General features: G+C 39.5%; 1 protein-coding gene across 1 annotated transcript in view; it reads left to right on the forward strand.

Moving 5' to 3' along the window:
* The window catches only part of sugct (succinyl-CoA:glutarate-CoA transferase), a 481,778-nt gene that overhangs the window by 21,209 nt on the left and 441,224 nt on the right, over positions 1 to 19,345 (forward strand). Inside the window, exons 2-3 of the mRNA XM_078216553.1 lie at positions 12,909 to 12,954; positions 13,050 to 13,123. Coding sequence (XP_078072679.1) covers positions 12,909 to 12,954; positions 13,050 to 13,123 — 120 coding nt within the window. The remainder of the gene's footprint in view (positions 1 to 12,908; positions 12,955 to 13,049; positions 13,124 to 19,345) is intronic.

The raw sequence follows: 19,345 nt of genomic DNA on the forward strand, positions 1-19,345 counted from the left end.
GCCAGCATTCTCAGAGCTGAACAAAGTAAGACGAGGACCCATTTCTGAGTAAGAGTCAGTACCTATGTGCTAACCTATCTCCCAGAGTGAGCCTCATTATGCCTGGTTTCATTAGGAACTTCAGTAAGATTTTCAGACAGTCCCACAAAAGGCACAATAAGCAACAGGACAAGATGGAAATTCCTGTAAGAGGCAGCTCCACTCAGGCACAACTTTTTGTTAAAATTTTCAAGTTTTCAGCACCCAGCTCACTAGAAGAGAGGCTGAATTTGACTGAGAAATCCCACTTCTTACAATCAATTCACAAGTTGCTTGTCTGTTCTCGACTATGTCTAATGTAGACACAAGGACTAGTGGAGCATAAGCAACAAAGCATTGGCAAGATTTCCAGTGCTCCAAATAAATCCATCACTTTACAGTCTTGCAAATAGGCCTTCAGTGACAAGAGGTAGAAATAAACAATGTGAGGGGATTTCAATTTAGAAAATTAATCAGAGATACTAACCATTCTGAAGATATTGATTAATCCATGTTTGACAAACCACAAGAGTAACTGCTTCCATACAAAGAAATCAATTGGAAGCTGCTGATAAACTTTCCTCTGACCATTAGACTCACCGTCAAATAGTTTTTTAGGTTAACTGGAACCAATTAAAGGTAAAAGTTCATCAATTAGATAAAATTTATCACAGCTGAATTAAGTGGTGCAGTCACTTTACTGTATTTTATACAGCTAGTACAGGCTGGCAATCAATAAGAAGCTATACCCTCTTAGTATATAAACCATAATACTATACCATGGAATTATATAATCAGGAAACTCGAGTACTGAGTTGAGGTATGATCCTTGGGTATCTTGCCAAGGTAAGGATTTAGCTTAATGGGAAATCGGAGTATTTTTGGGGATCATTATTCCTTGCAGTTTTGGGTCATTTAGTTTGGATTGAAGTTCAGTAGCCTGAAGGACTCATCACTTATTCTGTTTTGTACATATTGCTAGTGCGATTTATGCAAATCTCAATTTTGGCATAACATCACCAAGCACCTCTTCACCTTCTAAAATGAAGGGATTATAACCTCTCTGATTAGGAGTAATAGCTGGCATGTACAAATGCAAATCAGTGTCAATGATTTGCAATCACAATTGTCAAATTCAGGTTCATAATGCATTTATCATTCTAAGGTTTCCACCATTTGGGGGAAACGCTCACCTTCATACTTGTAATTGAACTAATTCTGCTCCTGGATCTTATGGTCTAATTATTGCACCCCTTTTTCTTCATACCTGTTGTTCCTTATCATTCAGAGACCACTCTTGATGGCTCAATTAATGTTGTTCTTCAGGTGAAATAATAGTTCCTTCAGCTTTGGACAATTCCCATGGTTGCAGAGGCCACAACAAAAGACTTTTAAAAAGTCTACCTATTATTTGGATATGATTATAGCCCTCCAATTTGTTCCACTTCCCTGCACTTTCCCTAGTTGTGTGGGAGCTAGTTCATTTTTCCCCAATCACTGTCAACATAAAGTGAGTGAATGTTTTATACACAACATTGAGAGATCTTGGAGAAGGATCAGTGTTCACAGTGCTTTAAACTGGTCTATGCACTTTCTAAGGGATGTCATGAGGGGAATAATCTCTTGGCAGTTCTTGCATTTTAATTTCTTCAATCCCTCCATTTTTCCCTTACCCCATCTATTTGAACTGCTGTCTTTGGTCCTCCTGATACTATGGTTTAAGATATCTCCATGCAAGACAAATACAAATTGTGAATGGATTGGCACAGTATCTGTAATGAGCCATGGTAATAGCGACAAGCTAAAAATATGTAATTGCAGATTTATTATTGCAGTCTGCTTAGAGATAGAAGCCACACGCACTGTTTCAGTTATGTACACAGTGATATCAATAGATTAGCCATTCTGTCAAAAGTGTACAGCTACCAAAAAATGATTCCATTTTCCAGACTCCACTTGAGCGCTATTTAAAAAAAACCCCACCGTTTCCTGTACATCTGGTTTCTCGTCAGCAGTGAGTGATTTTTGCATTCTTTGATCTTTAGATATTAGTGTTAGCACTTAACTGCTTCATGATGGAGCAACATGAAAACTGTATATTTTTATGACTGAGGGAATCTTAACCATCCATATCTATTTATAAGACAAGCCAGTTAATTGGAATTTATTTTGACTCTTTCCCTTCACTTACCACATTTTTGTTTAAATAGTGAAGTGATCGCCCATTGTAGGAGCTAGTTTGAATGAGTTATTGAACACAATATATAGTAACTCCTCTTAGGCAAGTTTCTCATTCAGTTCAGCTCCATTAAATTTGGTTCTGCAAGCATCCTATAATTGACCTTTGAAAATTAATACATTGTTGACAGCATAGATGTCTAAATGAGTTAACATAATATAATTCATCCAAGAGTAGCAAATCCAGTGTCATCATCCTTCACATATGATCCTTTTGATGCTGTAATATCTTGGCCATGTGAATTGTCTCTTCCTGGACTTTATGAGTGATACGTTTTGAGATGGTTTTAGTTCCCAGCACCCTGTTGCTGCTTTGAGTTTCAAGTAATTATTTACACTATTGCATAATATATTGAATCCAGAATGGCCAAAGTCCAAGAAATATTGCATGCTATGGTGTTGCTTATACTTCTTAATAATCTTAATCTCAAATCCCTCTGTAGGTTCCTTCACTGCATCACCGGCACCAACCCCCCCTCCCCCACCCCCCAAACCACCCACCATTCACTACTCTGTTAAACAAATCTAAACTCTGTTCTTTATTTGGATCAATGCCCCATTGTATAGTTTGTGATTAATTGGGGTTCAATTTGTTTATGTACAATTTTAAATCCTTAAATTAGATCTCCTCTGGACTTATTTCTTAAGTAACAACAGTGCTACATAAACATCTCTATACCTGCAAAGGTAAATCTGAGAACATTTACTGAACCAAAAAACAGCTCTACACACTATCATATCCCTGGACTGTCCATTGAATAGAGAGCACGAATAAGAGCAGAGCTCATTCAGAAATGTCTGGTGATGATTACACAACGTTATTATTAGCATATTAAGGGAAGACGGTGACATAATGATAATGTTACTAGACAAGTAATCCAGAGGGCCAGGTTAATGCTGTGGGGAGACAGGTTCAAATCCTACCACAGGTGGTTGGTGGAATTTGAATCTGTCTCCCCACAACATTGAATTTTAATTCAATAATAAAATATGGAATTGAAAGCTAGTCTCAATCATGGCAACCATGAAACTATCATCAAATGTGATTAAAAATTCATCTGCTGGACTAGTGCTCTTTAAGGAAGGAAATCTGGCCCACATGTGATTCCAGACCCACAGTAATGTAGCTGATTCTTAACTGCTCTCTGGAACAGCCTTTAAGGATGGTCAACAAATGCTGGCCTTGCCAGCAGTGCTCATGTACTATGAAATAATAAATAAACTTCTGGGAAACCCTTGCCTCTGAATAACACTGACAGAAAATTGATGGGATGCTGTTTCCTGGAACAAGTGATGATGCATCTTCTGAAACAGGAGTTGATACTTGTTGCAATTGGTACTGGGCTCCAGTCTCAGTCCTAACATATCTTTGGTAGGAGTGATGAAATGAATTCTAGCATTGTGGAATGAAGCAGCTTGTCTAGCAATGGCTACTTCTCTTCAGAATCATTGAATATTTTCAAAATTCCCACTCCATTGCCGTTGATTTCAGGAGGAAAGAAATTGAGGGCTGTGGGTGAATTAATGGGTTGTTTTGGGAAATCTGTGAACAGATGGAGGGGTGCTAATTATCTGGATTCCTAGATTAATTCGATTGGACTACGGTTCCCATTTAGTCTGTATGTCTAAATTGCAGGACGTTTGTTTTGTTGGGTCACCTAAGTGCCCAACATGAGACATTGTGTCTAGAAAGCTTTGTGATATTATATGGCAATGGAAACAGATATTGCTTTTATTCCACTCTCAGATTAAGATAATAGGCGGTCTTGTTTGTGATCGCAGGCAATTGAATTATTCCTAAAGAGCATTCAGTAACGTAATGCCACAAGGCAGTTGGGAAGTTTGGCTGTCGACCCAGCTGGTTTTCATTGATCTCAGAGATGTAATGTTGTTCATGACCATTTGTAAGCTCAAAGTTCTTGCAACAGCAAGCTCCATGCAAAGTGAGGCAGTATCATTATAACTGGAGTGGTCATGATTTTTCAAGTATTACTAACTTTAACATGAGGACTTTGGTTTCCTCAGCCTTTATCAACTGCCTTTCTCTAATTGCTCCTTTTTAAAGGCTCAATACTAGCACATGTTTGCTGTTTGGGTGAAAGGATCTCTGAGGTTCCATTTTGAGATACCATAAAGACAATTTAACAGCTCTTCCTGTTTCAGGAATACTTTACACAATTTCTCTCTCGTAGATTGGTTGTTAAAAGAGCCTTGTTGTTAGCTGTAGGCAACTCTCAACCAATAAATCCTATGCTGGTGAATGAAATTATGTGCGAATATGTCAAACGTTTAGTCCAGACTTTGTATGAGATTACATTGGTCTAGAAGCAGCTCTGATAACGTGTAGTTGAATTCATTATTGGTACATACCACATATTAGAACATAGAACATAGAACAGTACAGCACAGAACAGGCCCTTCGGCCCACGATGTTGTGCCGAGCTTTATCTGAAACCAAGATCAAGCTATCCCACTCCCTATCATCCTGGTGTGCTCCATGTGCCTATCCAATAACCGCTTAAATGTTCCTAAAGTGTCTGACTCCACTATCACTGCAGGCAGTCCATTCCACACCCCAACCACTCTCTGCGTAAAGAACCTACCTCTGATATCCGTCCTGTATCTCCCACCACGAACCCTATAGTTATGCCCCCTTGTAATAGCTCCATCCACCCGAGGAAATAGTCTATGAAGTGTGTTTCCAGTTTTCTGTTGACTGCCATAGAATAGTATTCTTTGATTTTGATTTATTCTTAAGAAATGGGCATTATTTGCAAGGTTAGCCCTGGGACCTAATATTATGTATCCTAGAATCAGTGGTGGACTTAGAATTTCTGGGCCCCTCCCAATAACACCATGCTCCCCCCGCCCAAGGGTTAATTATGGGGTTTATTTCACAGAAAATAAACATTTCATGAGTCAATATAATTCATAACTAGCTATGACATACGCTTTCAGCTTAAATTTATACATTGATGTTGTCTAGGATGCCCAGGCGGTCAGGGAGAGAGAGGAACATTACTGTAGTATTGGACTCCCAAAGAAGCTGACGCCACTCAATTTCTACACAGGCGCTTGTTGACAGAAAAAGTTCTAGTCACACAGGCCAGATCTCGCCGCAGCTCACACCAATGCTCACAGGCAGAGCTGCAAGGATCCAGATGGAAATTGGGTTCACTCTTTACCTCATTTTCCCCTTTTAAATTAATAATCTCATTTTATTTTTGACATTTGTACACTCAAACGTTCACTTAAAAAGATAGGCGAGAGATAGAAAGATGGGTATAGCCTGGGTTGGATAGATCCCCCCACCTCTCAGACGCTTCCTACCCACACCGCCCCACCACAACCCTCACAAAACTCACCGTTATTATGTAATAACCTCAACAGGGAAAATGCACATAATCGATTCCCTCTAAGAGCCACAAGAGGATATTCAAGTAAAATCTTTTCAGTAATATTATCTGAAGGGTACTCATTGATGAGAATATCAGAAAGATGAGCATTGCTGCAGCATTGACATCTCAAGCCTGACAGCGCTCACACGAGTGTCTGCTGATAGGAACAAGTCCCGGTCAAACAGGACAATTTCCTCCACAGATCACAACATATGTGGACACACAGCTGGAAGTAACAAGAGGAAAATGGGATCCAATTCTCCACCCACCCTCCATCACTTAAAATAACAACACAGTACATTCATGTATGTCACATTTCTAAATTCAGTGTTTAACTAATTAAAAAAAAGAAGCAAGCTGCACTGCAGAGGGTAGGAATGATGGAGAGAAAGGGAGGGAGGTATGGGAAGAAAGAGAGATGGATGGAAGAGATCATTTGAATAGATCTTAGCATAGAATAGATTTTAGCATTAGTAGTAATTGTAAATTTACTCAAATGTGGCTGTGCACAAGTAATTAAGTTCACCAATGGTACAGCATTAGTAATGGCAGTCAGAGTGAGTTATATTGGAATGCTCAAAGCCTTCTCTTGTGGTAAGGCATTGGACCGCCCAATGCTCATTTTCCCATTAATTGTTGGCTTATAATACGTCTTTAAACCGGGGACATTGGCTTTCTTGAGTCTTTGTATTGGCTGACGTTTTGGCGATACCTAGCCTCCAGAGAATCCCGCAACAATCATCTTCAATAGAAATCAATCATTAATAACACTTGTCACATACTTTAGCCAATTGCATTCTACCCTCTGACATCATGGGATTTCATTGGTCTGTAGAATCCGAATGCTTCCTCCCTCTATTTCTGATGCTTCTTCCTCTGCTTAGCTACCAAGGTCAAAGTTAAGGTTCCCACCAACTCCTGCTACATCACTGGCCCAATGAGACAGATGTACATTCTCATGTCTGAGAAGGGACCTGTCTTATCTGGATAGTGTGAAAAACCATTCACTAGTAGCCCTGAAAACCTTAATGCGAGCAACTTTCGCTGATAAGAACTTACACATTCTAAGGTTTCATTGTTTCCGAAGAATGTGGTTCTGTCTGCTAAGGCTTCACCCGATTACCCCTCACAGCAGCCTGCTCTTAGCCAAAGTGCACAATTACTTTTATAAAATACAGTTAATACATTTAACATACCAAAATACATGTTTAAATCAGAAATACTTGTTCAAATCTTATTCTTATATGCCTTTATGCAGGCATTTCCCCTGTTAAACTGTTAGTCTGATCTGAGGTCATTTCACTTATTGCTAGTATTTATTAGTGACTTAAATCCCGGATTATTTGAAATTTCTCAAACCTACTAGGATTTTCTCCCTAACAGATGGATTAGATGGTTTGAATAGACCCATTCGAATCACAGACCTAATGAGAAGCTGGAATCTTGGCTCATTTTGTGTTAACTAGTTGCATATAATAATGGGAATTTAAGAACTTAGCATGCAGCTATTGCCCACCAAGTCACCAGAATATTATCTGTGGAGATTGATCAAAATACCAGAAAGATGAGCATTATTGCAGTATTAGACTTCAGATGAAGAATTAGATTAAAATAGATGAAGAACAGCCCCCAGTCAAACAGCTAATTCCTTCTACAATTCACCACATTGAGGCAGCGCAAAACTGGAATTAGCAAGAGGGAGATGGGGTCCAATCTTTCACCCATCTTCTACCACTAAAATGAACAGCCTATTTCATTATTTTAAATGAAACCTTTAAATACAGAAACAAATAGGGAACCTGGAAGACAGAGAGGGACAGAATGGCGGAGAGAGAGATAATGCTAGAGAGAAAGTACTAAAGTGAGAGAGACAGGTGTTTCATTATTCGATCAATATCAGCTCACAAAAATATAGTCTTGGAAACATTTACAGGATCTCATGGAGACTTATAAAATTCTAACAGGACTAGGCGGGGAAGATGCAGGGAAGATATTCCTGATGGTGGGGGAATCCAGAACCAGGGGTCACAGTCTGAACATTCAGGGTAGACCATTTAGGACAGAGGTGAGGAGACATTTCTTCACCCAAAGAATGGTGAGCCTGTGGAATTCATTGCCACAGGAAGTAGTTGATGCCAAAACATTGAATATATTCAAGAGGCGGCTGGATATAGCACTTGGGGCGAATGGGATCAAAGGTTATGGGGAGAAAGCAGGATTAGGCTATTGAGTTGGATGATCAGCCATGATTGTAATAAATGGTGGAGCAGGCTCGAAGGGCCAAATGGCCTCCTCCTGCCCCTATATTCTATGTTTCTATGTTGAAAGTGTGGGGTTGCTTGGTTAATTCTTTCAAAGGGGCAATGCAGGCATGATGGGCCTGAATGACCTGTGTTGTAATATTCGGCTTATGTTGGATATTTTGGTTTACAAGGCTACCGGCCAGTGGAGCAATATATTGTTAAATCTGTTATGTATTCACGGTAATTCTTTTAAACTGGTATTTTAGTGCAGTAATACCATTTTACAGCTGCAATTGGTATTCTAAAATATAGCTGAATGTGCCATTTGTAAAGCAAGGAAGTGGCAAAAATGCTTTGGTTTGATTCGATACTTCAAATTCAGTGGAAATTGTGGGGCAATTTGCTGTGAAGATCACAGTAACAATATACACTGAAGGGGGCACATTTCCTGTCAATAATATGCACTCTAATGTGCTAAACATATATTGCAGTTTGCGTTATTTCATTAGGACGCACTACATTGATCTGTTGAGGGCGGCATGAAACTTTGGTGTTCGTGACACTGCGATCAGTACTATAGATGGATTTGCAATATATTGTATTACCAGTTCATGCCAGGTGCTGTATAATTCACAGCAGAGAATACTGAATATTCAGTTAGCGAGGTCTGTATTTGTATATTCCTGGATAGCTCCCAGTGTGGGCTGACTTATAAAACGAATCCTTTATCTTACATTTTGAAGTTGAAACATTTGTTTCTGAGAGTCTTCTCTGTGTGCATTTAAAATAATTTAAATGTTGTATCTAATGAGGTGCTACATATTGTGGCATTAGCCAAAAAATAAACAGATCGGTCTGGGTTAACTCAACGCCTCCTGCAACATAGTAATTATGTGAGACTTTCACGCACATCGGGCCAGCCCAAACATGCTTCCCTTCTTGTCACTAAATTTGTGGAGCGCATGAAACGAACCAAAATAATTTCTCTCTCACATCGGATACCTAGTTCCGGATCGGATTAAAACAAATGGCACTTCCTGCCTGACAGCTGGGGAAGGTTTGCTGATAACTCCCACTCAAATTAATCCGAAGAAGGAGTTTAACTCCGATTAAGACTGCAGTCCATAATACACCAACCAGTTAAAATGGACAGAGTTAAAAGGTGGTTGGATAATGGGCATATTGGATAATGAGAGTGAGAGAAAGAGGGATGGGGAACTGTCAGGGAGAGGGAGAGAGAGCTATTTTCACGAAATCCTACTCTGAACTTCATAATGTTGCACTAACATGGAAAATGTGTCTCATTTAATCAACTAATTTATCACTATGCCTAGGATTGGTTTATCTCTGAACAGCTTTTTACAAATACATTCATTGCTGTATTTGAAACAATGCAGGCAATTTACACAAGTTCCCAGAAACAGCCCTTTGAAAATAACTGGCTTCATTTTATTCAATGAGGTGGTCTAAAGGGTTTACCTGGCCAGGAGATCAGATTGTAAGAAGCTGATACTACTCATAGACTCTCTACAGGTACCAGCAGACAGGAAAAGGCCCCAGTCACACAGGCCAGTTCTCTCTGTATTGCTTCTATCCTGAATGTTGCCACTAAGTAAGCTGGATTTAATTCACACGGACACCGGCCAGCATGCCGCCCCCCCACACCATTGGTCGGGACCCTGTACCTAGGCATGATGTGTTCCAATGCAAGTCTGCCCCTGTCCAGAGAGTTGAAAGAGGTTGCTATGGAGATAATGGATGCATTGGTGATCATCTTTCAAAATTCTATAGATTCTGGACTGGTTCCTGAAGATTGGAAGATAGCAAATGTCACCCCACCATTTAAGAAGGGAGGGACAGAGAAAATGGGAAACTACAGACCTGTAGGCCTGCATCAGTAGTAGGGAAAATGCTAGAAGCTATTATAAAGGATATGACAAATGGACGCTTGATCTGATTGAGCAGTCAGCATGGATTTATGAATGGGAAATCATGTTTAGCAAATTTGTTGGAGTTTTTCTGAGGGCATACTAACAAAATTTATAAAGGAGAGTCAATGGATGTAGTATATTTCAATTTTCAGAAGGTGTTTGATAAAGTCCCCACAGGAGGTTGATTAGCAAAATAAAAGCACATGGGATAGGAGGCAATATACTGGCATGGATTAGGGATTGGCTAATGGGCAAAAAACAGAGAGTAGGAATAAATGGGTCATTCTTGAGTTGGCAGGCTGAGGCTAGTGGGGTACTTCAAGGATCAGTACTTGGGCCCCAGCAGTTCACAATATATATCAATGATTTGGATGCAGGAACCAAATGTAATATTTCCAAGTTCATGGATGATTCAAAACTAAGCGGGAATGTGTGTTATGAAAATGATGTAAAGTAGCTACAGGAGGATTTGGATAAGTTTAGTGAGTGGGCAAGAACATGACAGATGGAATATAATGTGGAACAATGTGAGGTAATCCATTTTGGTAGAAGGGACAGACATGCAGAGTATTTCCTAAATGGTAAAAAATTAGAAAGTGTAGATGTACAGAGGGACCCAAGCGTTCTTGTCCATAAGTCAGTGAAGGCTAACATGCAGGTGCAGCAAGCTATTAGGAAGGCTAATGGAATATTAGCCTTTATCGCAAAAGGTTTTGAGTACAGGAGTAGTGAAGTTTAGCTTTAAATGTATAGAAGCTTGGTTAGACGGCACTTGGAATATTGAGTGCAGTTTTGGTCCTCTACCTCAGAAAGGATATTATTGTCATAAAGGGATGCAATGAAGATTCACTAGACCCGTTCACAGGATGGCGGGACTGTCAGTGAAGAGAGATTGGATAAACTGGGCCAGTATTCTCTAGAGCTGCGAAGAATGAGTGGTGATCTCATTGAAACCTACAAAATAATTAATGGAATAAATAGACAGGGTAGATGCAGGTAAGATGTTTCCTTTGGTTGAGGAGCCTAGAACCAGGGGGCACAATTGCAAAATAAGGGAGATACCATTTAAGACCAAGATGAGGAGAATTTTCTTTACGTTGAGGGTTGTGAATCTTTGGGATTTTCTATCTAGAGGGCTGTGGAAGCTGAGACATTGAATATGTTTAAAGTAGAGATTGATAGATTTCTGATTAACAATAATGAAAGGGTTATGGGGATAGTGTGGGTAAAATAATTGAAGTGTCCAATCAGCCTTGTTCATATTGAATGATGAGGTTGGCTCAATGGCCTGAATAATCTAAATAGTCTACTGCTATTCCTATGTTCCTATATTTTGCTCATCCCTAGTTGTTCTTGAAAAGACAATGAGCCATCTTGAACCGCTGCAGTCTTTGTGGGAAGGTACTGCCACCGTGCTGCTGGACAGTGCATTCCAGGATTCTGATCTAGCCATGATGATGGAATGGGGATATATGTCCAAGTGGGAAGGTGTGTGATGATGTACTGATGAACTGACTGACCTTGTCCTTCAATGAGGTAGAGGTCACAGGCTGGATGGTTGCTAACAAAGTTGCTGCAGTGTATTCTGTGAGTATGGGACACTGCAACCAATCTTGAGATTTATAACAGGGAAAATACATCTACACCAGGGTGGGATCAAACATTTTCCTGAACAGGATTGAAATAAAATTCAGAAACCTCTTTTCAAATTTGTTTAACATTTAAAATTTAACATTTTTCGTATGTGTGCTCATTTTATCAAGAGCTATGAGACTTTATTGACAAAAGTTCATAATCTCAGGCTAACCAACCAGTCAACCATGCAACATTTGCTGAGAGTATATGTTTATCCTGACACCATGCCCAAAGCTCTCAAATTACCTGATTTTCACTGGATTAAGGGAATTATTATCTCCCCAGTTTCCATTGTTTTGGCAGATTAATTGTGGGGTTGGATAAGTGGCAGTTTATACAGATAGAATAAAGCTAGAGGAAGTCTAGATAGTTGTGTGTTAAAATGGGAGGCTTGAAAGCTGACAGAGTATGATGTATGTTATGCTTTTGCAGTCTCGTGGGAATAAAATCTGTTTGGCCAATCCTAAGAGCCAACAATGGGACATATTGTTAAAGTTGCTATGAAACTATGGAGGTGTATGCTTATAATATTTAACTCGACATAAATGTAAGACCAAGTAAAAGTGGCTCCAGTACAGTTATTCATCAACTGGCTTTCCGGTTTAGAACAAAGTTCACTGCCTAACAGAAGATTAATTGGATTTGCCAGCAGATAAGTTAGCAATTCAGCAGATCATTGTCAGATTGTGTGTCATGTCCAAGTCTAAAGGGCCATATTCTTCCTCTGGTGAGTATGACTGTTTCAGGCTCCTGGGATATGAAGTATCAATAACATGAGAGAAAATCTTAATTTCTACATTGTAGATCTTTATCCCTTGAAATCCTAATCCACACACACAACTCCTTCCCAACCTTAGAGAATTTGAAATGTATGAATTTATCTTGCTATAATTATTAGTTGGGTTTCTTCTGTGGAAAATAACCATCATTTGTAAGATAGGAGAAAGGGGACAATTGCACAAATGCTGTCAAAAATGCTGCCGTTAATAAATATCACATCATGTGAATTTCCCTGGCTCATAACCTAGGCTTGCACCTGAGCTTTGTGACTGTTGCCTTTATTTCAGGATAAATGGTATATCGCTTCACCACTAAGGTACACAATAGCCATGCCAAATAAAATGCTAAATAAAATTTTCCATGAACACTAATGCTTTCAAATCTACATGATAGAAGATGCCAGATATAGAAAAATGACTACTTTTAATAGCACTATGTTTCTCTAAGGAAAGCACCACCCTTTAGTGGTGTTATCAGCGATATAGTGAGCTCTTGCTCCAGTCACTATTTTGTAGACCAGTCAAAGATGACCATCTGTAACTCATGAGTATGAACCTTCTGTTTTAAGATGTATTATGATACCTGTGTAACTTCTCCCATATGGTTTGAAGTTGAATTTGTGACTCTTTGACAATGAGCTCTAACACTTGTATGTTGGTTTTCAGGACATGTAAAACCATTGGAAGGAGTTAAAATCCTAGATCTCACAAGGTAAATCAAGTTCAGTAATACAAAAGAACTCTGTTAGGTGAGAATTTAACAATGTGAATGTAACTGTTTGTTTCTATTCTTTGTTCCAAACACAGAGTGTTGGCAGGACCTTTTGCCACAATGATCTTGGGAGACCTGGGTGCAGAAGTCATCAAAGTAGAAAGACCAGGTAATAGATTGTTCAAATTAGATTAGAAGACATTGGCTTTTAATATAGAAACACAGAATTGATAATACTTGATAGATTTTAAGTTCTTTGTTGGTAGAGCTGAGTTCCCATGATATTAATTTATATTATCAGTCTGGAATGAAGGTAGCACTCTCACCTATACTCAAAAGATTTAAGTCCCATTCAAGAGTCTTGAGCGCAAAATTTTGGCGGCGGCTTCAGTGCTGTGCTGATGGAGTGTTGCATTGTTGGAGATGCCTTCTTTCAAATGAGACTAAACCATGGCCCCAGCTGTGCTCTCAGTTGGGGATAAAAGGTCCTGTAACATATTTGAAGAAGAGCGAGGCGATCTCTCTGGTGTCCTGGATAAACAGTTATTTATCAACTACCATTGCGACAATAAGAAATACAAAATCAAAATACTGCAGATGTTGGATATATGAAATCAAAACAGCCAGCATGGTTGACAGGGCCCTCCACCCTGTCTGATCTATTTCAAGCATTTCTGCTAACACCCCTTCCCTCCCTCCAAGAATCATGAAAGGTTCCCTTGACCTCATTTCAACCCTAGCAGCCTCCAGATTAAGAGTCATTTTCTCCCATTTCCACTATCACCAAACACATCTTCACCTCTCCTACATTTAGAGAATCTGAAGGGACCGTTCTCTCCTCAACACAACCACTCCTCAGTTACCCCCAACACCCCTTCTCTTTCCTATGGCACCTTTCTATTCAAGTGCAGGAGATGCAACATCTGTGCTTTTAGTTCCTCTCTTCTCACCTTCCAAGGTTCCAAACACACCTTCCAGGTGAAGCAGCAATTTAATTGTAAATCTTTCAATTTGGCATTCTGAATGTTCACAATGTGGTCTTGTCTACGTTGGGAGACAAAATGCACTCTGGATCACTGCTTTGCAGACACCTCTATTTAGTCCGCAACCATGACACTGAGTTTCCTCTCGCTCGTCATTTCAATTCTCCACCTTGCTTCCACTCTGACCTCTGTCTTCGGCCTGCCACTGTGTTTCAGTGAAGCTCAACGCAAGCTTGAGGAATAGCAGTTAATCTTTCAATGTGGCATTTTCCAGACTTCTGGACTCAACACGGAGTTCAACAATTTTAGATCATAAACTCTGCCTGCATTTTGTTTCATGTTTTATTTTTGCTGGTTTGGCTTTTTCTAGTTCCTTCCTTCCCTATGGATTTGGACAGCTGCTATTTAGCAATCCACACCTCATCTAAACACACCATTTGTTTCTTTACTTTGCCCATTATAATTCACTTTTGCCTTTGTTCCATGAAACCATGTAATTTAATCTCTCCTGCCCTCAACCCTATCACAGACCTTCTCTTTTGTTCCCTCTCCCCCACCCACCCCTTGCCCATTTTACTTGGTCAAAACCTACTATATTTCTATCTTTCCTCAGTTCTGATGAAGGGATATCGACCTGAAATGTTAGGTGTTTCCCTCTTGATGGATGCTGTCTGACCTGCTGATTATTTCCTGCATTTTCTGGCCATTGCTGTTTGTGGACCTTGCTGTTTGTGGACCTTGCTGTCCGTACATTTGCTGCAATATTTTTCTACAATTAAACAGTGACTGCACTTCAAAAATATTTAATTGGTCGTAAGGTCCTTTGGGCCACACTGAGGCTGTGAAAGATAATTTCTTTGTTATTAAAGAAATAGATGCTTGAGTGAATCTTCCTTGTGTCTCATTTCTTTTTGACACTATTTTCTACTGCAGACATCAGTGAAGGCCTTACGTTCAACAGTCACTTTATTCAGGCTGTTTATTTAACCCCCATTCCTTTTAACCATTGAAAGTAATGTAATTATGTTATCTCTGCAGTATAATTTTTCAGTTCCCTCGCCCTGTTTACATCTTAATTGTTCCATTTTTTGTTGTGTGCTTATAAACAAAGGCAGCTGTGATCTCGATGTAAAACCCAGTGATGCTATGTCCTGGCTAACTACTTTTGTAGCAAATGGTATTTGTTACCAAATAAACCTGTTGGACTTTAACCTGGTGTTGTTAAAACTCTTATTGTGTTCACCCCAGTCCAACGCCGGCATCTCCACATCATAACTACTTTTGAACAGCTCTTGGGATAATGTTTCTGACTTGATAGCCATTACAGAGCCATGGCTGCAGGGTGACAAAGGCTTGGACCTAAATATTGAAGGATACTTAACATTTTGAAAATACAGGAAGTGAGGCAAAGGTGTTGAGATAGCTTTATTAATTAAGGATCACTTGAGAGATTACCTTGGCTTCAAGGAACAAGATGTAGAATCAGTTTTGGTAGCGATAAGAAATAGGAAAGGTAAGAGGTCACTTGCAGGAGTAGTTTACAGATCCCCAACTAAAGTTACACTGCAAGCAGTGTACAGGAAGAAATAAATAGGGTGTGTATGAAAGACACTGCCATACACCCATAATCATGGGTGACTTTAATCTAAATGTAGATTGGCGAATCAGTTTGCCAAAGATAGCCTTCCTCCAGTGTATTGAAGACAATTTCTTAGAGCAATATGTTTTAACGCCAACCAGAGAACATGCGGTTCTGGACCTGGTAATGTGCCGTGAGAAGATTAATCAATAACCTCAGAGTAAAGGGGCCTCTAAGTGACAACGATCATAAGGTAATAGAATTTCACAGTAAGTTTGAAGGTTAAGGTTTGTGGTTTAAAGCTATTGTTTCAAACTAAATGAAGGTAATTTGAGGGTATGAAGACAGGGTTGCCTAAATTGAACTGGGAATTCAGGTTAAAAAGTAGGACAGTAAAGATGCAGTGGCAAATCTTTCAGGAGATATTTAATAACTATCAGCAAAGATTTATCCCAGGGAGAAAAAGAGACTCTAGGAGAAGGATGCATCATATGTGGCTAAATAGGAGGTTAAGGATAGCATCAAGTTGAAAGAAACACTGTACAAATCTGCTAAGATTAGTGGTTGGTCAGAATATTAGAGAGATTTTAAGAACCAGCAAAGAATGACCAAAAAATAATAAAGAGGGAGAAATTAGAATATAAGAGAAAGATAGCTAGAAATGTAAAATTCTAAGAGTTTCTACAAGCATTTAAATAGGAAAAGAGTAACTAAGGCAATCACTGGTGGATTGGAAAATAGCAAATGTAACCAACACTTTTATTCAAGAAAGAAAGCGGGTAGAAAACAGGAAACTATAGGCCAGTTGGCTTAACATCGTCATAGGGAAATTGTTAGAATCCATTATTAAGGAGGGTATAGCAATGGGATCAGGCAGATTCAACGTGGTTTTGTGAAAAAGGAAATCATTTTTGACTAATTTATTAGAGTTCTTTGAGGAATTAACAAGCAAGGTAGATAAAAGGGAACCCATAGATGTGATGCACTTGGATTTCCAAAATGCATGCGACAAGGTGCTATATTGAAATTTACTACACCAAATAAGAAACTCATGGTGTGGGGGATGGGGTGTAACATATTAGCATGGATAAAGGATTGACTAGCTAACAGGAAACAGAGATCAGGGATAAATGAGCCAATTTTGGTTCCAGCTGTAACTAGCCGAATGCTACAGGGATCAGTGTTGGGGCCTCAATTATTTACAATCTAAAGCAATAACTTGAATGAAAGGACCAAATGTACGGTAGCTAAATTTGCCAATGACACTAAGCTAGGTAGTACAGTAAGTTGTCAAGAGGTTGCAAAGTGTCTATAAAGGGATATAGGTAGGTTAAGTGAGTGGGCAAAAATTTGGCAGATAGAGTATAATGTAGGAAAATGTGAATTTGCCCACTTTGGTAGGACGAATAGAAAGGAGCATACTATTTAAACGGAGAGAGATTGCAGAACTCGGTGGTGCAGAGGGATCTGGGTGTCCTGGTACATGAATCAAAAAATTTAGTATGAAGGTAAAGCAAGTTATTAAGAAGGCAAGTGGAAATTTGCCTTTTATTTCAAGAAGAATGGGTAATAAAAGTAGGGAAATTATACTGTAGCAAACCAGAACCTTAGTGAGATGATACCGGGAGTGCTGTGTACAATTTTGGTCTCCTTATTTGATAACAGGTATAATTGCTTTAGAAACAGTTCAAAGAAGGTTCGCTTTACTCATTCTTGGGATGAACGGGTTATCTTTTGAGCAAAGGCTGAGTAGATTGGGCCATACCCCACTGGAGTTTCGACGAGAGATGATCTTATTGAAACATATTTGATCTTAAGAGGACTTGATAGGATGGATACCGGATGGATGTTGTTGACAGAGGGATTAAAACCAGGGGATACAGTTTAAAAATAAGAGGTCTCCCTTTTAAGATGGAGGTGAGCATTTTTTTCTCTGATGGTTGTAAGTCTGTGGAATTCTCTTCCACAGAAAGCAGTGGAGGCTGGGTCATTGAATTGATTCAAGGCTGAGTTAGCTAAATTTGTGTTAGACAAGGGAGTTGAAGGTTTTTTTTGGGAGGGGCGGGCAGAGAGGTAAGTGGAGTTGAGACGACAATCAGATCAGCTATGATCTTATCGAATGGCAGAGCAGCCTGAAGGGCCGAATGGCCTACTCTTGCTTCCAAGTCCGGTGTTTTGTCTGTCTCCTGTGTCTTTAGGTCTTTCCTTCGTGCTTTAGTCCTGTGTAGTATTTCTCTCTTCCCCTTTATTCTCATCATTCCCACTTGGCAAAAGGAACAATGGCAATATTAGGAAATCCTTTTTTTACATAGCAAGTGGTTAGGATCTAGAATATACTGCTGGGCAGTGTGAGGCATTTCTTCCTTTCATCCTGCATGTGTTTCTTTGTCTACTCCACTCCTGTGGGTGTGCGTTCATTTTTTCTCTCCTACATGTTTCTTCTCCATAGTTGTGTGTGCGCCTGTAAAGATATTTGTCCACCAGAGTGACCATTCCTGAAGTTCTGAATGTAACTCCCTCTACCCAGAGATTTCAGTCATTTAAAAGTAATCAAGGGATCCAGTGCTAATTCTAGGAGTAAGTTATGTGAAACATAATGGAAAGTCTTCCCTGCCAAAACTGTTAAGAGTTTTGTCTGATTATGCAGACATTCCTTTCAAGTTTCTTCCAGCTGTCAAAGTCTTAGCAACCACTTCTAATATTCACCAGAACTGTGAAGCATAAAGAAGACCACAACTATCCAGACATATTTCCTTGGGAAAATTGTCAATTTAATCGAAAGTCTTACATCTAGCGCAAGTCCAATATGTCACACTTCAAGGCATTGTACATCAGTAGGTCAAACATTAGTGATTGGCTGAAATTAGGACTTTAAATTACCCTGGGGGAATGAGATTGTGATTATGGTTGGCAAGCATGGTGGGAGAGTGGAACCAGAGCAACGGTTGATCAGAAAACTCATAAAATAGGTAAAAATAGGGTGACAGACACATGACACGGGCTGGTGAGATAATGGGCTACAAATGACCTAGTGGAGAATTCAGGGTGAGCAGGAATGACATTAGGCGAGGGGATGTCAGGAACAAATCTGGCTTGGTTCAGTGGGACTTTGGGTGAGGAGGCTGGAATAAGCAGTAAGGATAGGCGAGGGCAGGTTATGTGCTGCTGAAATTCTAATCCATATTTTTATTACCTCCGGACTCTATTTCGATGCTCTCTTGACCATTTGCAGATTTATAAACTTAAGTTCATCCAAAACTCTGCTGCTATATCCTAACTCATTCACCCATCACCCTTTTGCTCACTCACCCTTGTGCTCACTTATCTATGATGGTTCACTAAAGCCTCAATATTAAAAAATCCTAATATTTAAAATTCTCTCTAGCTCTGTAACATCTTCCAGCTTTAAAATCCTCCAAGAACTGCATTTCTCCAACTCTGCTGTCTTGTGCATCCTCTGTTCCTTTTGCATCACCAATGGTTGCAGCCATCTAGGCCTTAAGATCTGGAATTCCTGCCATAAACTTCTCCTCCAGTCTGTCTGTGACATTCCTTAAAAACCTGCATCTTTCACCGAAATTTTGGTTACCTGACCTTGGTGTTTCGTTATGCTGCTGAGAAGTGTCTTGGGGCAATTATTACATTAAAAGTGCTTATATAATTGCAAGTTGTTTGATTTGGCTGCAAAGATTTTCTACTCAGCTGCTTTGCATGAATCTTTCCCTCTCCATTTGTTTTCAGATAGCTGGTTTAAAAAAAAATGGCCTAAATGCATAATGGTTTGTTTGTTGACCTCACTTGAGCGAGGTCATAAAATACCGGCCAATGT

This window comes from Mustelus asterias, chromosome 7 (assembly GCF_964213995.1).
Source record: "Mustelus asterias chromosome 7, sMusAst1.hap1.1, whole genome shotgun sequence".
In the NCBI taxonomy this organism is placed as follows: domain Eukaryota; kingdom Metazoa; phylum Chordata; class Chondrichthyes; order Carcharhiniformes; family Triakidae; genus Mustelus; species Mustelus asterias.